Source organism: Hemicordylus capensis, chromosome 13 (assembly GCF_027244095.1).
Source record: "Hemicordylus capensis ecotype Gifberg chromosome 13, rHemCap1.1.pri, whole genome shotgun sequence".
NCBI classification, from domain to species: domain Eukaryota; kingdom Metazoa; phylum Chordata; class Lepidosauria; order Squamata; family Cordylidae; genus Hemicordylus; species Hemicordylus capensis.
In genome coordinates this window covers 7046852-7063232 of record NC_069669.1, presented here as the reverse complement: position 1 = coordinate 7063232, position 16381 = coordinate 7046852, and the positions used below count along the sequence as shown (strand labels likewise).

The 16381-nt window shown below is 46.5% G+C and overlaps 1 protein-coding gene across 4 annotated transcripts; it reads left to right on the top strand.

Moving 5' to 3' along the window:
* The first annotated feature begins 46 nt into the window (after window positions 1-46).
* Window positions 47-13409, top strand: SPSB3 (splA/ryanodine receptor domain and SOCS box containing 3). 4 transcript variants are annotated; one of them, XM_053276682.1, is made up of 7 exons: window positions 47-186; window positions 5387-5535; window positions 6775-6947; window positions 8442-8629; window positions 10797-10899; window positions 11152-11277; window positions 12437-13409. In XM_053276682.1, the coding sequence occupies exons 2-7, from the start codon at window positions 5468-5470 to the stop codon at window positions 12781-12783; spliced, it is 1005 nt and encodes a 334-aa protein (XP_053132657.1). In that variant the 5' UTR covers window positions 47-186; window positions 5387-5467; the 3' UTR covers window positions 12784-13409. The 4 variants fall into 4 exon arrangements, with proteins under 4 accessions (XP_053132657.1, XP_053132655.1, XP_053132658.1 ...); XM_053276680.1 differs by having other exon boundaries at window positions 6770-6947; XM_053276683.1 differs by having other exon boundaries at window positions 154-206.
* Window positions 13410-16381: the final 2972 nt, after the last annotated feature.

Here is a 16381-nt window from a genome sequence, read left to right as displayed (position 1 = left end):
CGGGAGGCGCTGGCGCAGCCTCTGGTTGGCCGGCAGGAGTGACGCAGGTGGCGAGGGGGCGGGCGCGGAGGGGTCCGAGCCGCCAATGGGCGCGGCAGAGGGGGGCGCGCGGCGCGAGGAGTGTTTATATCCTGTCGGGGAGCGAGGAGGGGCGCGCAGAAAGCGGCGGCGTCGTCTCCTGTTGAGGTGAGGAGAGTGATCGGAGGGTAAGGGACGAGGGCTGTCGTCGTCTCTCTCTCACGAGCATCGGAAGCTTGAGGGCCGGGAAGAATTGCCCTGTTTCCGCCTGGGTCTGGGGCCCGGCCGAGGGGAACGAAGCCTGGGGCCTTGTCGTGGGGTGGGCCAGAAGGCCGGCGCAGGGCTCCTCCCAGCGGGCCCGTGGGTGGCTTTGCTGGGCCTCTTTCGGGAAGGAGGCCGCTGGCTGGGCCGCCCCTGACTGGCTGGCTTCCTTTGGGATGCTGGCGGGCTGCCGGGATCCTTGCCCTGGCCTGGTCCAGCGAGGCGCTGCTGGTGCCCCGAAGCCTCGAGGAGCCTTAGGCGCCTAGAGACATGGTTCGCAGTTAGGGCTAGTAATAGAGGCTTGCAGGTGGTTGTCGGTAGCAATCGCCTGTGACCGTGGGGTTGTCAGACTCGCTTTGTATCTGAAAAGGCTGCCTTGGCTGCAGTGCTCCCTCTAAGAGGGATGCCCAGATGCTGTTGACTGCAACTCCCAACATCCCCAGCTGCAGTAGCTTTTGCTTGGGGATTATGGGAGTTGTAGTTGTCAACATCTGGGCATCCCTATTAGAGGGAACACTGCTTGGGTGTGGAGAGATCCCGAGAGTGTGAGAGAGGCTGGGAAGTAAGGAGGAAATTGTAGGAAGGTGTCTCATACTGAGTCAGACTCATGGTCCATCTAGCTCAGTATTGTCTGCACTGACTGGCAGCAGCTCTCCAAGGTTTCAGGTGGGAGTCTTTCCCAGCCCTTCTTGGAGCTCTTGCCCATGGCCGGACCTGGGATCTTCTGTGTGCAAAGCAGGTGCTCAGCTGCCAAGCTACCTTCCTTCCACAGGAAGTACCTTCTACTGAGTCAGACTACTGGTTTCAGGTGGGAGTCTTTCCCAGCCTTGCTTGGAGGTGCTGCCAGCGACTCAACCTGGAACCTTCTGCATGCAAAGCAGGTGCCCTGTCTCATCTTGGTCAGTTGACCCCGAGCAAAAGGATGCTAAACAGTGATACTGAGTATGCAGCAAGGTGGTTTATTAACTAAACTGCTTGGACCCACTGCTTATCAGTGCCCGGCAGATTTTGGATGCTACCATGTTTACCGCAGGGTTTTGTAGAGAACACAAAGCAGGGAGGCTATGGTGGGCCACTGAACAATTTCTAGATGTCCAGTGTTTTAGTTCCTAGGATCCTTGTAAAGAATGCTGGAGGAGATTGTGTAGGAAGCTGCCCTATATTTAGATCCATCCATCTGGATCAGTTTTGTTTACACTGACTGGCAAGGGCTCTTTAGCACTTCTGACAGGAATATTTCTCGCAGCCCCTCAGATGTCAGGGATTGCACCTGGGACCTTTTTCAAGAGTTCAGATGTTCTTCCATTGGGCTGTGGTCCTTCCCCAAAGGAGGGTGTGATCCATCAAGGTCCTTCTCAATCAAGAGGGTACACTTAGAATCATTCTAGGGTTACCAACCCTCCACAATTGGCCTGGAAACTCCAGGCATTAGCATCAATCTCCAGGTGATACTAGAAAGCAATCCTGAAGATTTTCATGGCTTGGCCTTGTGAAAAAGTGTTTTTAAAAATAAGGATAGGTGGAAATCTCCATTAATAGCTCTTCATACATGGTTGACAATCCAACTGATTAAAGGTAAAGTGTGCTGTTGAGTCAATTTTGACTCCTGGTGCCCACAAAGCCCTGTGGTTTTCTTTGGTACAATACAGGAGGGGTTGACCATTGCCTCCTCCACAATCTAAAAAGAAACATAAGATAGATCCCAGCAACAGTCACTGGAGGTGGATAGGGCCAGTTACTCTCCCCTCTGCTAAATAAAGAGAATCACCACATTAAAAGGTGCCTCTGTGTTTTGTGGTCACCCTATTTTTTTGGGTACAGTCTTGTGGCTACTTCAGGTGAAAGGTCCTTTCCTTCAGCTAATTACCTAGGACTGTATTCTTGAGACAACTAGTTCTCTGTGATATCCAGGAATGGCTCTGGCTACTACTGTTCTGGTTTCTCCTTGGGACCCTGGCATTTTGCCTGTAGTGTAAGCTGTAAAAATACTTGTATGCTACTTTCAACCAAAATAGTTTCTAAAGCGGTTTACATAGCAAAAGATACCAGTGGATGGTTCCTTTTCTCAAATGCCTCACAAAGTAGACATCTGCAACAGTCACAGGAGAGATGCTATGCTGGACCAAATAAGGACAGTTCTCTCTCTCTCTCTGCTAAATACATAAGAGTTGGAAGGTGCCTCCTTGCCCAGTTAGCAGGGATATATGAAGCTGTTCTTACACTGAATATGAGAGAACAGCTCTGTCAGTGACTACTAGGCTTGATGGCTACAGGCTACCTTAGAGGTAGGATGCAGAGGAGCAACAGCAGGAGAGTGGGCATGCCTTCATCTCCTGCTTCTGGTGGGCCACTGTGGAAAACAGGATGTTGGACTAGATAGGCTTGGGCCTGATTCAGCAGGGCTGTTCTTATGTACTTAGAGCACTAAATGTATGCTGATGATGCACCATTCTCTTTCCCTGGAGACTGGCATATTGGAGTGCTTTCCTTTCTGGCACCAATGTTTTTGTACTGGCTTACATATTTGGTTGTGGTTGTTGTTTCAATTTCTATATCGCCCTTCCAAAAATGGTTCAGGGCGGTTTATACGGAGAAATAACAAACAAGATGATACCCTGTCCCCAAAGGGCTCACAATCTAAAAAGAATCATAAGATAGATCCCAGCAACAGTCACTGGAGGTCCTGTGCTGGGGGTGGACAGGGCCAGTTACTCTCCCCCTGCTAAATAAAGAGAATCACCACGTTAAAAGGTACCTCTTTGCCAAGTTAGCAGGGGTCATATTATGTGTCTTGCATCCAGACCCCTTCCATGTTTTGATGCCGGCTGGCCATGTCTTGTGTTTCAACCCATTTTCCATGGACGTTTCTCTTTATCCTACGCTGACCTAGCTGCAGTTCACTTGCATCAATCTCACGGAGTGGCTCAGTTTTGTACCTGCTGAATTGCATGGAGCAGTTCATTTGATCACTGACCTGAGTAGCCTTAATCGCATTATGCCCATCCTGGTGTTCTTTATGTGATTCCTGGGCTTGGCAGACTTGAAGATTATTGACTTGGACAGGATTCAAGGCTTCATTTTGCTAGTCACTGAACATGCTTCCTTGTATTGAATCAGATCACTGGTCTATCTAACCCAGCATTGTGTGTTCTGATGGGTTGTTGTGTCTCTCCAGGATCTGCTAGAGACCCTTTTTGCTGCCTGTGACCTGAACTCTTTAAATGGAGATGCTGTTGGCCAAACCTGGGTCCTCTTCCATGCAAAGCATGCACTCTATCACTTAGCAACCATTTGGGTTATAGAAGCTCCACTGAATGCCTTAAAGCCACTAATAGTACGTGAGTCATCTGGGGTGGTTAGTACCATCTAAGGCAGGCCTGCTCAACTTCGGCCCTCCTGCAGATGTTTGTCTACAACTCTCATAATCCCTGGCTACTGGCCACTGTGGCTGGGGATTATGGGAGTTGTAGTCCAGCTACAGCTGTGGGGAGGGAAACAAAGTTGAACAGGCCTGATCTGAGGGGGTGAATGCTTGTTGTGATTTTTGACAAGGTCTTCACCCCTAGAGGTGGAAGATAGGGGACAGCATGGCAAGAGTTTCTGCTTTCAGTGTCCAGTCATGCTTTTATTGTCCTGATAATGCGGCAGCCAGATTGGTCTCACTTCATCCACACAACCCCTGCAAAGTTTAAGATAGGCTGAAAGAGAATGACTGGTTCAAGGTCAGCTAGAGAGGTCAGGAATGTGTGCCTGGTTTTCACTGGTCTTAGTCCAGCACAATCAGGTACACCACATGATAACTGCACTACAGAATGTAACAATTTATCAATTAAACAATTTTTTAAGAAGGATGGGCGGATTATTAGGCTGTGGGTGGGATTCTGCAGTGTTTACCATTAGAACAGAATAGCATTTTTATTCGTCTATTGAAAAAGCAAAATCCAAGATGCCTTCCACTTGAGACCAATTAATGAACAGAGGAAATCCAAGAAAAACTTCCAAAAGCTCATAAACCATAAACACGCATTAAAAAAACAAAACCAGGGTTCAAGGTAAAACAAAACATTGAAAACATTAATAAGAAACATAAACACAGATCATGGCTCAGGGTAAACAATTCAGGAATCTTTTGGGGAATTCAAATCACAGCAGAAACGTATTTTGCTACTCTTTTGCTTATTAACCAAACATGATCTGATAAAAACAAAGATAAAACTCATCAGATCTGCCAGGAAATAATGGCGGAAATAAAGTTACCATTACGCCATGACAATAAAAGCAATATGAGAATACACAAAATACTAAGTCAGCGGCACCTTAGTTCCAAGGACCAGTTTTGCAGTATCTCCCCTTTAAAAGAGCTGAAGGCAAAACATGATAGTGTTTATTGCTAGGAATGTGAAACTCTAAACCTAACCACATTGTTCTTTTGCATTTGAAGGCTGCGGGCTTCACATTAGTTTTTTAATCAGTGCTGACCATATTAATGGTTAAACAAATTGAACAAGATTTCAGCAGTTTTCAGTCTACTTTATAAAACAGTCCTTACATTTCTGCCTAACACATGTTAAATAATAATCTGACTTCTCCCTGTGGGGAAATGGAGCATCAAAATAAGACAGTTTATTACAAGAAAAGTAGCCAGCTTTTTAGTTTTTGCCATCAAAGTCCTTGGCAAGCCGATACAGTCTAATTGCTCTAAATTATTCCGAGTCAATGTTTGCGTTTTTGAGCCTCGTGCAAATTTTTGTCATTGTTCTAACAATCTAACTTTGAATTAAATACTGAATTTACTTGAATCCAAGACTAGGTTTTTTCCAAGTTATTTGATGTTGGGAATGGAGGAGGGGTTGATTTTAAATTTAGGGTCCTCTTCCTTTTGGGTAGATAATATATGACCTATATTTAACCCATATTTTGTAAGGGGGTTGTCTTAAATTCAGGGCCATCTTCAATTTGGGTAAGTACGGTGTTTTTGTTACGGCTAGGGCGAAACAATTAAAATGATGGAATACACGAGCTCCATGTACCAGATTTGCAGGTTTTAAATAAAAAAAGTGGCCCCAAATCCTTTCTATAAATTAATGAAGCTTTCCCCCCCTTTCAGATTATCTCTCTAAAGACGCCATGGCACGGCGCGTGCGGAACAGCAGAGCTTGGCACTACGTCCTGAGCGGGGTGCGCCGTGATGCAGACCCACGAACAGCAGCGTTGGCTTCTGGAACACGGGGCTGGGCTTACGACTCTGATGGACAGGTAGGCCTGCTTAGGGTTCCATCATCCAAAGCAAAACCACCCTCCTAGGATCCGGTGTGTCTCAGATGCATGAGACTCTTCTCACATTTGAATCAAGGCTGCTGATGTGTCATCACTTGGGATTTTTGACCCTGAGGTCTCTAGCTTTTCAGAGCACATGGACCAAGCAGATAGCAAAATCTATGAGTTCCCATGTTTTGTTATCTGGGAGCAGGAAGTGAAAAAAACTACCTTGAACTTTCTTCCCAGGAACCAATGTAAATCTGCAAGTGTAGTAAACGAAGCAACTAGCTTCATTTGGGCATTATTTGTTGGCTTCCTTTGTTTAAAAGGAGAGCTGGTCTTGTGGTAGCAAACATGAATTGTCCCCTTTGCTAAGCAGGCCCTGCCTTGGTTTGCATTTGGAAGGGTGGCCACATGTGAGCGTTGTATATCCCTCTTAGGGATGGAGCCATAGTTCAGTGGTAGAGCATCTCTCTTACATGCAGAACATCCCACTTTCAATCCCTGGCAGCATTTTTAGGAAAGACTCCTTCCTGAAACTTTGGAGAGTCACTGTCAGGCAGTGTAGATAATATGGAGTTGGATGGACCAATAATCTGACTTGGTATCAAGGCAGCTTCCTATGTACCTGTGGCCATCAGTCCACTTCCAGAGGCTGTTGGACTACATAGGCAGGAATGGATGTGTGAAATTATGAAGCTGAAAGCTGAGAAACTAAAGCAGACAAGTGTCTTAAAATTGTAGCTTGCTGATTGTGCCTTTGGAAGCGCAAACCATAGTTCTGTCCAGTCATGGTTTGCTATCTGAATTGAACTGTAGTATTATACCAGCTGAATGAGGTCTATTGGCTCCCTCACTTCAGTGCAAATCATTGGTTAATCTTTGTGAAGCATGTAGGCCTATAGTTGGTAGAGCATACTGTATGCTTTGAGTTCACAAGGCCCAGGTTAAAAGGTTCCTAAGTAGCAGAACTGGGAAAGACTCTGACCTGGAACCAGTGTTTCTTTCCTGGAACAGGGATCCCCTGATGTTGCCTACAACTCCCATCATCCCCAGCTGCAATGACCTTTGACTGGGAATGCTGGGAGCTGTAGTCAACATCTGGGGATCGCTGCTACAGGAAAGAATGCTTGGACCCCCAGAGAGTTCTGTGGCAACTGCATTGCTGGCTGGTTGCTGAGCACCCTTTGGTTAGAGCTGGCACAACTGGTTCTGCTCTTTCCTCTGGCAGCACAGCGACTCTGATTCCGAGACGGAGTTCCCTTCTCTGTCGCCTTCGATACCCACAGCGATCCCCGTTACCGGAGAGTCCTACTGCAACTGTGAGAACCAGAACGAAGCGCCGTACTGCTCAAGCCTCCACGCCATGCACCGGATCAAAGACTGCCAGTGTGGTGAAGAAGATGAATGTAAGGAAGCGCTGGAATGCTTGCTTTGGGTTCCCTCATTTCCCCCAAGCTAAGGAGCGCTAGATAAGGTGTCTTGTCTGTTCTGTAGGTCAACCTGGATGTGCGGGATCAAGAAGGTTGGGTTATTTGGGGGAGATGGAGTCTGCTGTAGCTTGACTTTTGCAGCTTGTAACCATGTTGCCACTCTGTGAAATACTCTATAGTTAAGACTGACTCTGCCAGTGGGAGACCTCTCTGGAGACCGAGAGTCCAATCCAGCTTATGCGACAAGTGCAATTGACCTTTATGGTTCCAGTGTATTCTGTAACTGACTCTAATCCTGGTTATGCCGCAACTCTTAGCAATGAACCCATTAGGTGAGGTCAAGCATTGCACGTAGAGCAGGGTTGGGTTTGGGCTAGTGGCAGTCCTGATGAGCTGAGGTGCTGCTTTCCAAGCAAAATGGAAAAGGCCAACAGCATGGGTGAAGTTTTAAAAATGCACACTTAGAACAGGCTGTTCCTAAGAGTCAGCTCTGAAAAGGTCTGGGTGGGGAGCAGAGTTCTCTCACTTTCTTCATCTGTGTGCGGAATGAGTTTTCTTCTGGGCGGCAATATCAAGGCAGTGTGTCTACACATGTGCATTCAGAAAGGGACCTTCCTGATTCAGCTTGTGCAGAATCTAAAATTAATGATGGTAATTAAACAGTGAGGCAGTTCACATGCCTGAAGACTAGGACACTTGTCCTACCCAGCTTTGGGAGCTGTGTGTGCTCCTGATTTTGGATTGTGTGTGAGCAGACTAGGTAGAAAGAGTGATCATGTGCAAGGCAGGAGCTGGGTGGGATGGCTTTTCCTCCTATGCTGTTAAAACTCTGGGTAGGACAGTGCTGTCCTACCCAGCTCCTATCCCACATATGATCCCTCTCCCTTCCTCCTATCTAGTTGTTTGCTCAAACACAATTGGCAATTGGGAGTCCCAAAGCTGGGGAGGACAAGTGTCCTACCCGGTTTCCAATTGTGTGAATTGCTTTACTGTCTAAATGTTATGGGGTGCATAGAGTGTGTGCGTGCTCACACATTTTTGGATGTCCGCTCAGTTTGATTTTAGATCCTGCTGAGGTTGAATCAGGAAGGTCCCACTCTGAATGCATGTGTGCACACACTGCCTCCATATACTGCTTAATGTATCTAAGATACATTAAGCTGAGAACTCAGCTTGCTCATGACAAGCCAGTGAGTTTTATGTTGGAGCAGAGATTGTATTACCGGCTCTTACCCTCTCCCTGACCTGCTAACTTACACATGGAAGGGTTTTTTGTTGTATGGAGGAGCATTCAATCATGTAAGGCCCCCCCCTTCCTTCAGGTTAAGGTTTACCATGTGTAAGCCTAGGAAGGCTGCTTTTCTGTGTGTGTTAAGTTGCGGGCTATTGTTTGGTGCCAACTTGCATAAGCTGATCGTGATTCTTCCAATAACTTCATGTTGTAAGTACATCATCTCTCTCCACCCACAGATTTTGACTGGGTGTGGGATGACCTGAACAAATCGACAGCAACACTGTTGACTTGTGACAACCGCAAGGTGAATTTCCACACGGACTACAGCTGCGGCACTGCTGCCATCCGGGGGAACAAGGAGTTGGGAGACGGGCAGCACTTCTGGGAAATCAAGATGACCTCGCCAGTCTATGGCACCGATATGGTATGTTGAATGGTGAACGGTAGCAGGGCTGGAATAGAGCCAGTCTTGCAGTAGCAAGCATGAATTGTCCCCCTTTCCAAGCAGGGTCTACCTTGCTAGTCAGCACCTCTGTCTTATTTGGATTCAACTTCAGCTTGTTATCCCTCATCCAGTCTATTATCACCTCCAGGCAGGCATTTAGGGAAGATATGCCATTTCCTGAAGAGGTCGACATGGAGAAGTAAATCTGGGTGTCATCAGCATATTGATAACACCCAGCACCAAACCTCCTGATGATCTCTCCCAGCAGTTTCATGTAGATATTAAAGAGCATTGGAGACAGTATGGAGCCTTGTGGATCTCCACACTCTAGTTCTCACTTGCAGAACAGTCTCCAAGTGACATTATCTGGAATCTACCAGAGAGATAGGAACAGTCCCACCTCCCTCAGGCCGTCCAGAAGGATACCATGGTCAATGGTACTGAAAGCCACTGAGCTTTCAAAAGGATCAGCAGAGTCACATTCCCTCTGTTGATAGTAAATTGAAGATCATCTATCAGGCTGACCAAGGCAATCTCAGCCCTATAGCCCACATGAAAGCCAGTTTGAAATGGGTCTAAATAATCTGCATCATCCAGAACTGCCTGGAGCTGAGAGGCCATCACCTGCTCAATCACTTTGCACAACCACGGAAGCTTAGAAACAGGTCTGTAATTAGCTAACTCTGAGGGAACCAATGCAGGTTTTTTCAAAAGTGTTCTAATAATAGCCTCAAGACAAGGAAGCATCCTGCCTTCCCTCAGAGAAGCATTTATAATATTTACCAGACCTTCTCTGATAATATAATTACCAGATGAGATAAGCCAAGTTGGGCAAGGGTCAAGAGAACAGGCCTCTCCGACCTTCTTAGAGAGGATGCTTAGTAGCAATGGTCTCTACTGCTCTAGTGAGTTCATTATTCCATGTTTGCACCAGAGCATCAACAGAATCACTAACAGAACCAACCCTAAAGCCTTCCAAGGCTTCTTGGAATCCTATTGGATCTAGTAACCTCTTTGGGCGGACCAATCTAATAGGTCCTTCACCCCTGCAGAGGTGGGTTGTGGCTGTAAGTTTTACATTAACCAGATGGTGGTCCATTCACAACAAGGGGAAAAGAACAGGAGTCCCCACCCACGGGACACCACCCTCATCAGAACAAAAGACCAAATTGAGCGTGTGACCAGCATCATGTGTCAGTCCAGAGACCAGTTGGGATAGGCCCATAGTCGTCATGGCTGCTATGAACTCTTGAGTCGCTCCTGACAACCCTATCCTGAAATGAATATTGAAGTCCCCCACCACCAACAGCCTGAGCCACTCCAATGCTAACTCAACAACTAGGCCCATCAGCTCAATTAGGGACTTCGCTGGGCAGCGGGGTGCTTGGTACACCAGCAGAAGTCCCAGTCTATTCTTGGTCCCTAGACTTAGACACACATTCAGTATAGGCCAAATCCCTGACAGGGATCCTAGTAAGGGAGATGGTGTTCTTATAGACCACAGCCATCCCACCTCCCTGCCCACATCTTTTCACCTGCTCCACCATGGAGTAACCCTCTGGGAGAAGCTGGGACCAAACTGGACCACTAGTCTCTCCCGACCAGCTCTCTATGATACTTACCAGGTCAGCTCCTTCATTCATAATCATGTCATGGATGACCTCAGATTTAGCCGAACTGGCATCACAGAGTAATAAGGTGATGTTCTGTGGGCTGTTGGCACTGCGCTCCAAGGTCAAAGAGGTGGTAGGCCTGCTCGAAAGTGAAACAGCAATGAAATTTCTGATTTTCCTTTCGCTGTAATAGCCCTTTGGCCTACCAATGCCATATCTTTGTCAGTCTCCCCACCACCATTGGAATAGCTGCCCCAGCATAATCCTCCACCTTTCCATCTCTGTTCAACACAAGACACATACCTGTACCAGGCCCAATTAATTACTAAGCAACAGTGTAATGAGCAGGAGTCTTCCTTCCGGCAGTACAAGACAATATGTTGTAGCCAAGGAACAGAATGTTTAGGTGCTTGGGATATGGAAACGGTTTACAATAGCAGAGGTTTGGGTGATTGTGTAGTTGCTGCTCTGACTGAATGTGGTCCTTTTTTTTTTTTTTTTTAATGTCCACTCACCATCTGCTGTCAACCAAGATGGTGGGAATTGGGACATCGGATGTGAATCTGGACAAGTACCGCCACACATTCTGCAGCCTGCTGGGCAAAGATGAAGACAGTTGGGGACTCTCCTATACAGGTAATGGCACCAAAGAATTCATGGAATAAAGGAGGAATGTGAAGGTTTACTACTCAGTGCAGTTTATTTGGCTTCGATCACTCGGAGCTGAAATAGTACAGGCCTAGTAGGTAGTGTACCTTGTATCCAAGAAGAATTGGGAGGATATTTTCTCTGCAGCTTGTATTTTGCAACCTGTTTAAAAGTAGGAACATGCAGGAAGATGGGATGACTGCTACCGTGTTGTAACTGTGGCTGCCAATTCTCGTTTAGGGCTTCTCCATCACAAGGGAGACAGGGTCAACTTCTCGACTAGGTTTGGTCAAGGCTCCATTATTGGGGTACACCTGGACACGTGGCATGGAACGCTGACCTTCTTCAAGAACAGGAAGTGCATAGGTAAGAGGAAGGGGGTGGCCTTGGATTAGCTGAACTTGGCACCAGCGACGGGTCTAGTTCACAGCTTTGTGGGATGGGAGGAGATTAATGGTAGAAAAGGGCATACTCCACCACTTGTGTAAATGGTTTCCCCTCCTTCTGTCTTCCTATAAGAATGCGATCATTGAGAAAAGGCACTCTAGAGGGAGTGAGAGTGACTCAAACAAAAGACTCAAGAGACCAACAATAACTCCTCTTAAGAACATAAGAGCCCTGCTGGATCAGGTCCAAGGCATCCTTTTTCCAACAGTGCAATGGTGTTCTAGAAACACACAAACGGCTACAAAATTTGAATCGATGTTGTTGGAGGAATGGAGATAAAAATTGGCAGGAATGTCCTCCCAGGATTGCTCCATGGAGAGAATACAGTTGGTTCATTTTTACCTTCTCTCTGCAGAAGCGATGGCAGCTTTACCCTAATCATATGGGGGTGGAGGGAATAGATAGCACTGCTGCACTTACAGCTTTCCGTGTGTTATTGCCTATTTTTCATCTCTAGGGAAGTAGACATTGCCAAAAAACACTATGGGCATTCATCTCATTTGATGCAATTAACCAGGGATGAATGGGCACTCACCCCTGCTAACTGGGTTCCATTAACAGCACCTCTTCAGTGGTGATTCTCCTTTATTTAGCAGGAGGAGAGCAACTGGCCCTATCCACCCCCAGCACAGTACCTCCAGTGACAGTTGCTGGTATCTTATGTTTCTTCTTAGGTTGTGAGATCTTTGGGGACAAGGGACTATCTTATGTATTTATTTCTCTGTGTAAACCACTTTGGAAACTTTTATTGAAAAGGAGTACATAAATATTTGTTGTTGTTGGTACTGATGGCCAGTATTTGTGGGCCTGGCTCACAGACTCAAAGGACCAATGGTCTGAGTTGCTATAAAGTAGCTTACCACATACGTGAAGCTTAGGCTCTGTGCATGTGCATAAAGGCATCATCTCACACTGCACGGGAGATGGCCATGGTCAACCCCTCCTGTATTCTACCCAAGACAACCACAGGGCTCTGTGGGCGCCAGGAGTCAAAATCGACTTGACGGCACACTTTACCTTTTACCCTCAGTCTATACACTAATTAACCTTGGGCCTCCTTGTTAACATTTGCACCCAGGGGTTGCCGCCACCAAACTGCAGAACAAGAAGGTCTACCCCATGGTGTGTTCGACAGCAGCCAAGAGCAGCATGAAGGTGATCCGCTCCTGCGCCAGCCACACGTCCTTGCAGTACCTCTGCTGCTACCGCCTCCGCCAGCTGCTTCCTGACTACGTGGACACGCTCAAGGTGCTGCCCATTCCTCCAGGACTCAAGCAAGTTCTGCACAACAAACTCGGCTGGGTGCTGAGCATGAACTGCGGCTCGCTCCCGCTGTCGTCCTCCCCTTCCTCGGGAAGCGACTCGGATAGCTCTTGTAGCTCAGACGCTGAGGCCTGCCAACGGAAGCGGTGCAGGAGGACATAGATCTCTTTTTAAAAAGACAGGACATCTCGTGGGCTGAGGATTTCCCTTGGCGTCCCTTTAGGTGGGTGATTTGAGCCGGCATCCTCCTTGTGAACTCAGAACTCTGTTGTCCTGATTGATATCTCCGGACTGCAAGCTTCTGCTTTTGAGAGAGATCTGCTTTCAGGGCACAAGTTACTCCTGCCACCCACCATCTTAGTTTGTTTCCTGCTTATCATCCAGGTTGGACAGGTTTTCTGAACAAGGCTGTTGAAAATTTGGACTTGAAGCAGCCAGACTGGATAAAGGAGCGTTTCCTTCAAACGCATGACTCCATATTATACAAGGAAATGGAAAGATTGCCCCACGTGCTGTGTGGGTTTGGCACTTGCGATGGATGCTTCTCATATTTGGGACACAGGTCCGGCAATTGGAGAGAGAGAAGGGCTGTTATATCTGTAGGTCTCCCCCCCACCCCCGGCTGCTTTGACATTTGACAGCTTTGGGAAAGAGCATTACTTGCTGGATTGGAACTGTAAATGATCTCACCAAGCCCTGCAACTTCCTTATTTGCTTTGCATGTCTAACGGCTGTCTCTCCTGTATTGAACTGTATGAATAAAAAACCCAATTAAAATACAAACAGCATTGATTAAAATAGGGTAGATAAATGTGTCTCATTACGATCTGTCAAAATAGTGGTTTCCGGCAGAATCAGGAGGTCCCATTTATTTATTTATGAATGAATGAATGAACCACCCCAAAGGCTCTGAGTGATGTACAACAACTTTTAAAAAGACATAAAAACACACAATTCAAAACACAGTGCTAAAAACAATATAAAAACAATTCAAAAACAAATCCATTTAAAACCAATTAAGATACTTTAAAAAAACAAACAACACTTTATAACCCTTGGAAGACCATATCGCAGCAACATGGCTTCAGGTGTTTTTAGAAACAGTATAGAATTGGTTGCAGTTCTATGCAGCGTTTGCTTTATCAGATTTGAAAATTAAGCCATATAGTTTATAGACCTGACCAAAGAATTTATGCTGAAGATCTCATGTTTCAATACTATTATCACTCACCAAAAAAAGTTAAAAACACAAAATAAGCAACCAGCAGCAAACAAAAACTGGTATAAGGACTAGAGGGAGGGAGAGCAAGAGAGGTGCAGCTGGTTGTCTATTCTGGACTTCCCTCGTTTTCAAGCTGTGCCTGTCAGGTTGCTCGTAGCTAGAAGGCAATAATCTCTCAGTTCTTAAAAACTAAAAATGGGTGTTTCTGTAGTAAAGGATAAGTTTGAAATTGTACAATTAGTAATTTTAGTTAAAATATCACATTTTATTGGAAGCTAAAAAACCCTCCAGAGTGGGATGAGAGTAAGAGAAAGATGAGGGAGCTAGCAACAAACTTTCCTTTAAAGTCCTAGAACAAGTGGGGAGGAAAAGAAGTGGCTGTTTGTTATGAAAATAACTCTCTGGTATAAAGATCTGCTAGACAAAATAAGTAAGTAAGTAAATAAACAGGCTGACATACAGGGCAAGGATGCAGCAAGACGGCACCCTAACTGAACTTCCCAACTGACTGCAGCAGTGGAGCAGGGAAGGGGCAGTTTCTGTTGGAGTTGGCGTTCCAGTGCATTGACCTTTTGCACTGACTATCCTAATGACCACTAGGGGCATTGGGAGTAGAGATAGTGAGTGAGGGTCTCCTTACCTTTCCCTGCTTAGGAACATAGGAAGTTGCTATAGACTGAGTCAGACCATTGAGTCTATCTAGCTCAGTATTGTCTTCACAGACCCGCAGTGGCTTCGTCGAGGTTGCAGGCAGGAATTTCTCTCAGCCCTCTCTTGGAGATGCTAGGGAGGAAACTTGGAAGCTTCTGCTCTTCCCAGAGTGGCAGCTCCATCCCCGGAGGGGAATATCTTACAGTGCTCACACTTCTAGTCTCCCTTTCATATGCAACCAGGGCTGACCCTACTTAGCTAAGGGGGCAAGTCATGCTTCCTACCACAAGACCAGATCTTCTCTTTCATAGATTTGCTTGCCTCTACTCTATGACCCCTGCCTTGACTCTTCAGGTATTTCCTGTGGGGAGTCAGTCTTCTTCCTTTCCTCTTAGAGAGCAGATGGAAACATCTCTCCCTCCACCTATCCATTATGTAGCCTTTAGACAGGGCTAGGTCCTTCCTATCCAGAATGTACTTCACCAATAAACTTACTTAGTTTAGATTGTACAACAATCTCCATGCATGTTCTTTAGATAACTGCAGCAACAAAACTCTGCACTCTACTCTGTAATTATTTTTCAGAGTGCCAACAAAGGAAGCTACCCACTCCAGCTACAAACACCAACAGTTTCTGACGGCCTCCCCATCCCCAGAAAGCCCTCTGGGCCACCCAAAAGCATGTCCCAGAGGGCTCTGCAACCCTTGGGGACATATTTTCAGGTGGCACCCTTCCTGGGGAAGCAGCGGTGTGTCAAAAATTACCACTTCCACACTGCAGCTGCACAGTTAGTTCTGTTAGGCTGAACTGTTGCTTCCTTCCTTGTTCATCAGCTTTAATCTCTAAATATGTTACAGCCCCCTTGGCTTTTGGACCATGCGTTTCTGCAATTCATGTCATTTCTCAGTCACTTCTGTTTTTTCCTTGAGGTTCTTAGACAACTAAATTGTCCCTTTAGCTTCCCTCTGTCCAGTTTCTTGCTTCCTCACCAATTTCAACCAATCTTCAGCATTTGCTTCCTGTATTTCTTTTTGAGCACAACCAACAGCTAAATCCTGCAGAGGGTGCTCTTGCCTGTGGTCCTCAACATGCTGCAGGGATTCCAGTATACATCTTCTCATTAATGTTTTTCTGCAGCAATGCTGCATCTCCAGTGATTCCCAAACATTTTGGAGAGGGAACCCCTAAACCAAATCACACAATGGCTGAGGACAGCTGTCCATATCCAAATCCCAGGAAAGGAACTTGGAACCCCAATGCTCTTCCTCCATCCCCTGAGGGGAATATCTTCCAGTGCTCACACATCAAGTCTCCCATTCATAGGCAACCAGGGCAGATCCTGCTTAGCTCAAGGGGACAAGTCATGCTTGCTACCACAAGACCAGCTCTCTTCCCATCTAGCTCAGTATCGAGCTATTGAGCTTCCAATATTGAGTATTGGAAGTATTGAGCTTCCAGTCTAGCTCAGTATTGTCTACACCTTGCTCACTAAGCAAAGAGGCAAAGGTTGGGTTTTCTTATATTTAGCAGGGGGAGAGCAACTGGCCCTCTCCAACCCCAGCACAGCATCCCTCCAGTGGCTGTTGTTGGTGTCTACCTTAAGTTTCTTTTTACACTGTGAGAATTTTGGGACAGGGAATCATTTATGATTGATTGATTTTTCTGTGTAAACATTTTTGGAAATTTTTGTTGAAAGGTGAGATATAAATATCATCATCATCATCATCAGTAATAACAACTACTACTAGCTGGGCAGGGCACAGAGCATCTGTGCCTTTAGTTCACCACTTCCGTACCCCCCCCCGCTCGACCCGCTTGTCCGCTGCTGCTATTGTTTTCCTCCTGCCTGCCCGTCGCCTCCACCTTCTTCCTCCTATCTGCCCGCC

Bases quoted from the DNA above. Each gene is read 5' to 3' on its own strand.
- SPSB3 (XM_053276680.1), top strand. From the start codon at position 5,407: ATGGCACGGCGCGTGCGGAACAGCAGAGCTTGGCACTACGTCCTGAGC. The intron at 5,536-6,769 runs GTAGGCCTGCTT...TTCCTCTGGCAG, and splicing joins CTTACGACTCTGATGGACAG to CACAGCGACTCTGATTCCGA. The intron at 6,948-8,441 runs GTAAGGAAGCGC...CTCCACCCACAG, and splicing joins GTGTGGTGAAGAAGATGAAT to ATTTTGACTGGGTGTGGGAT.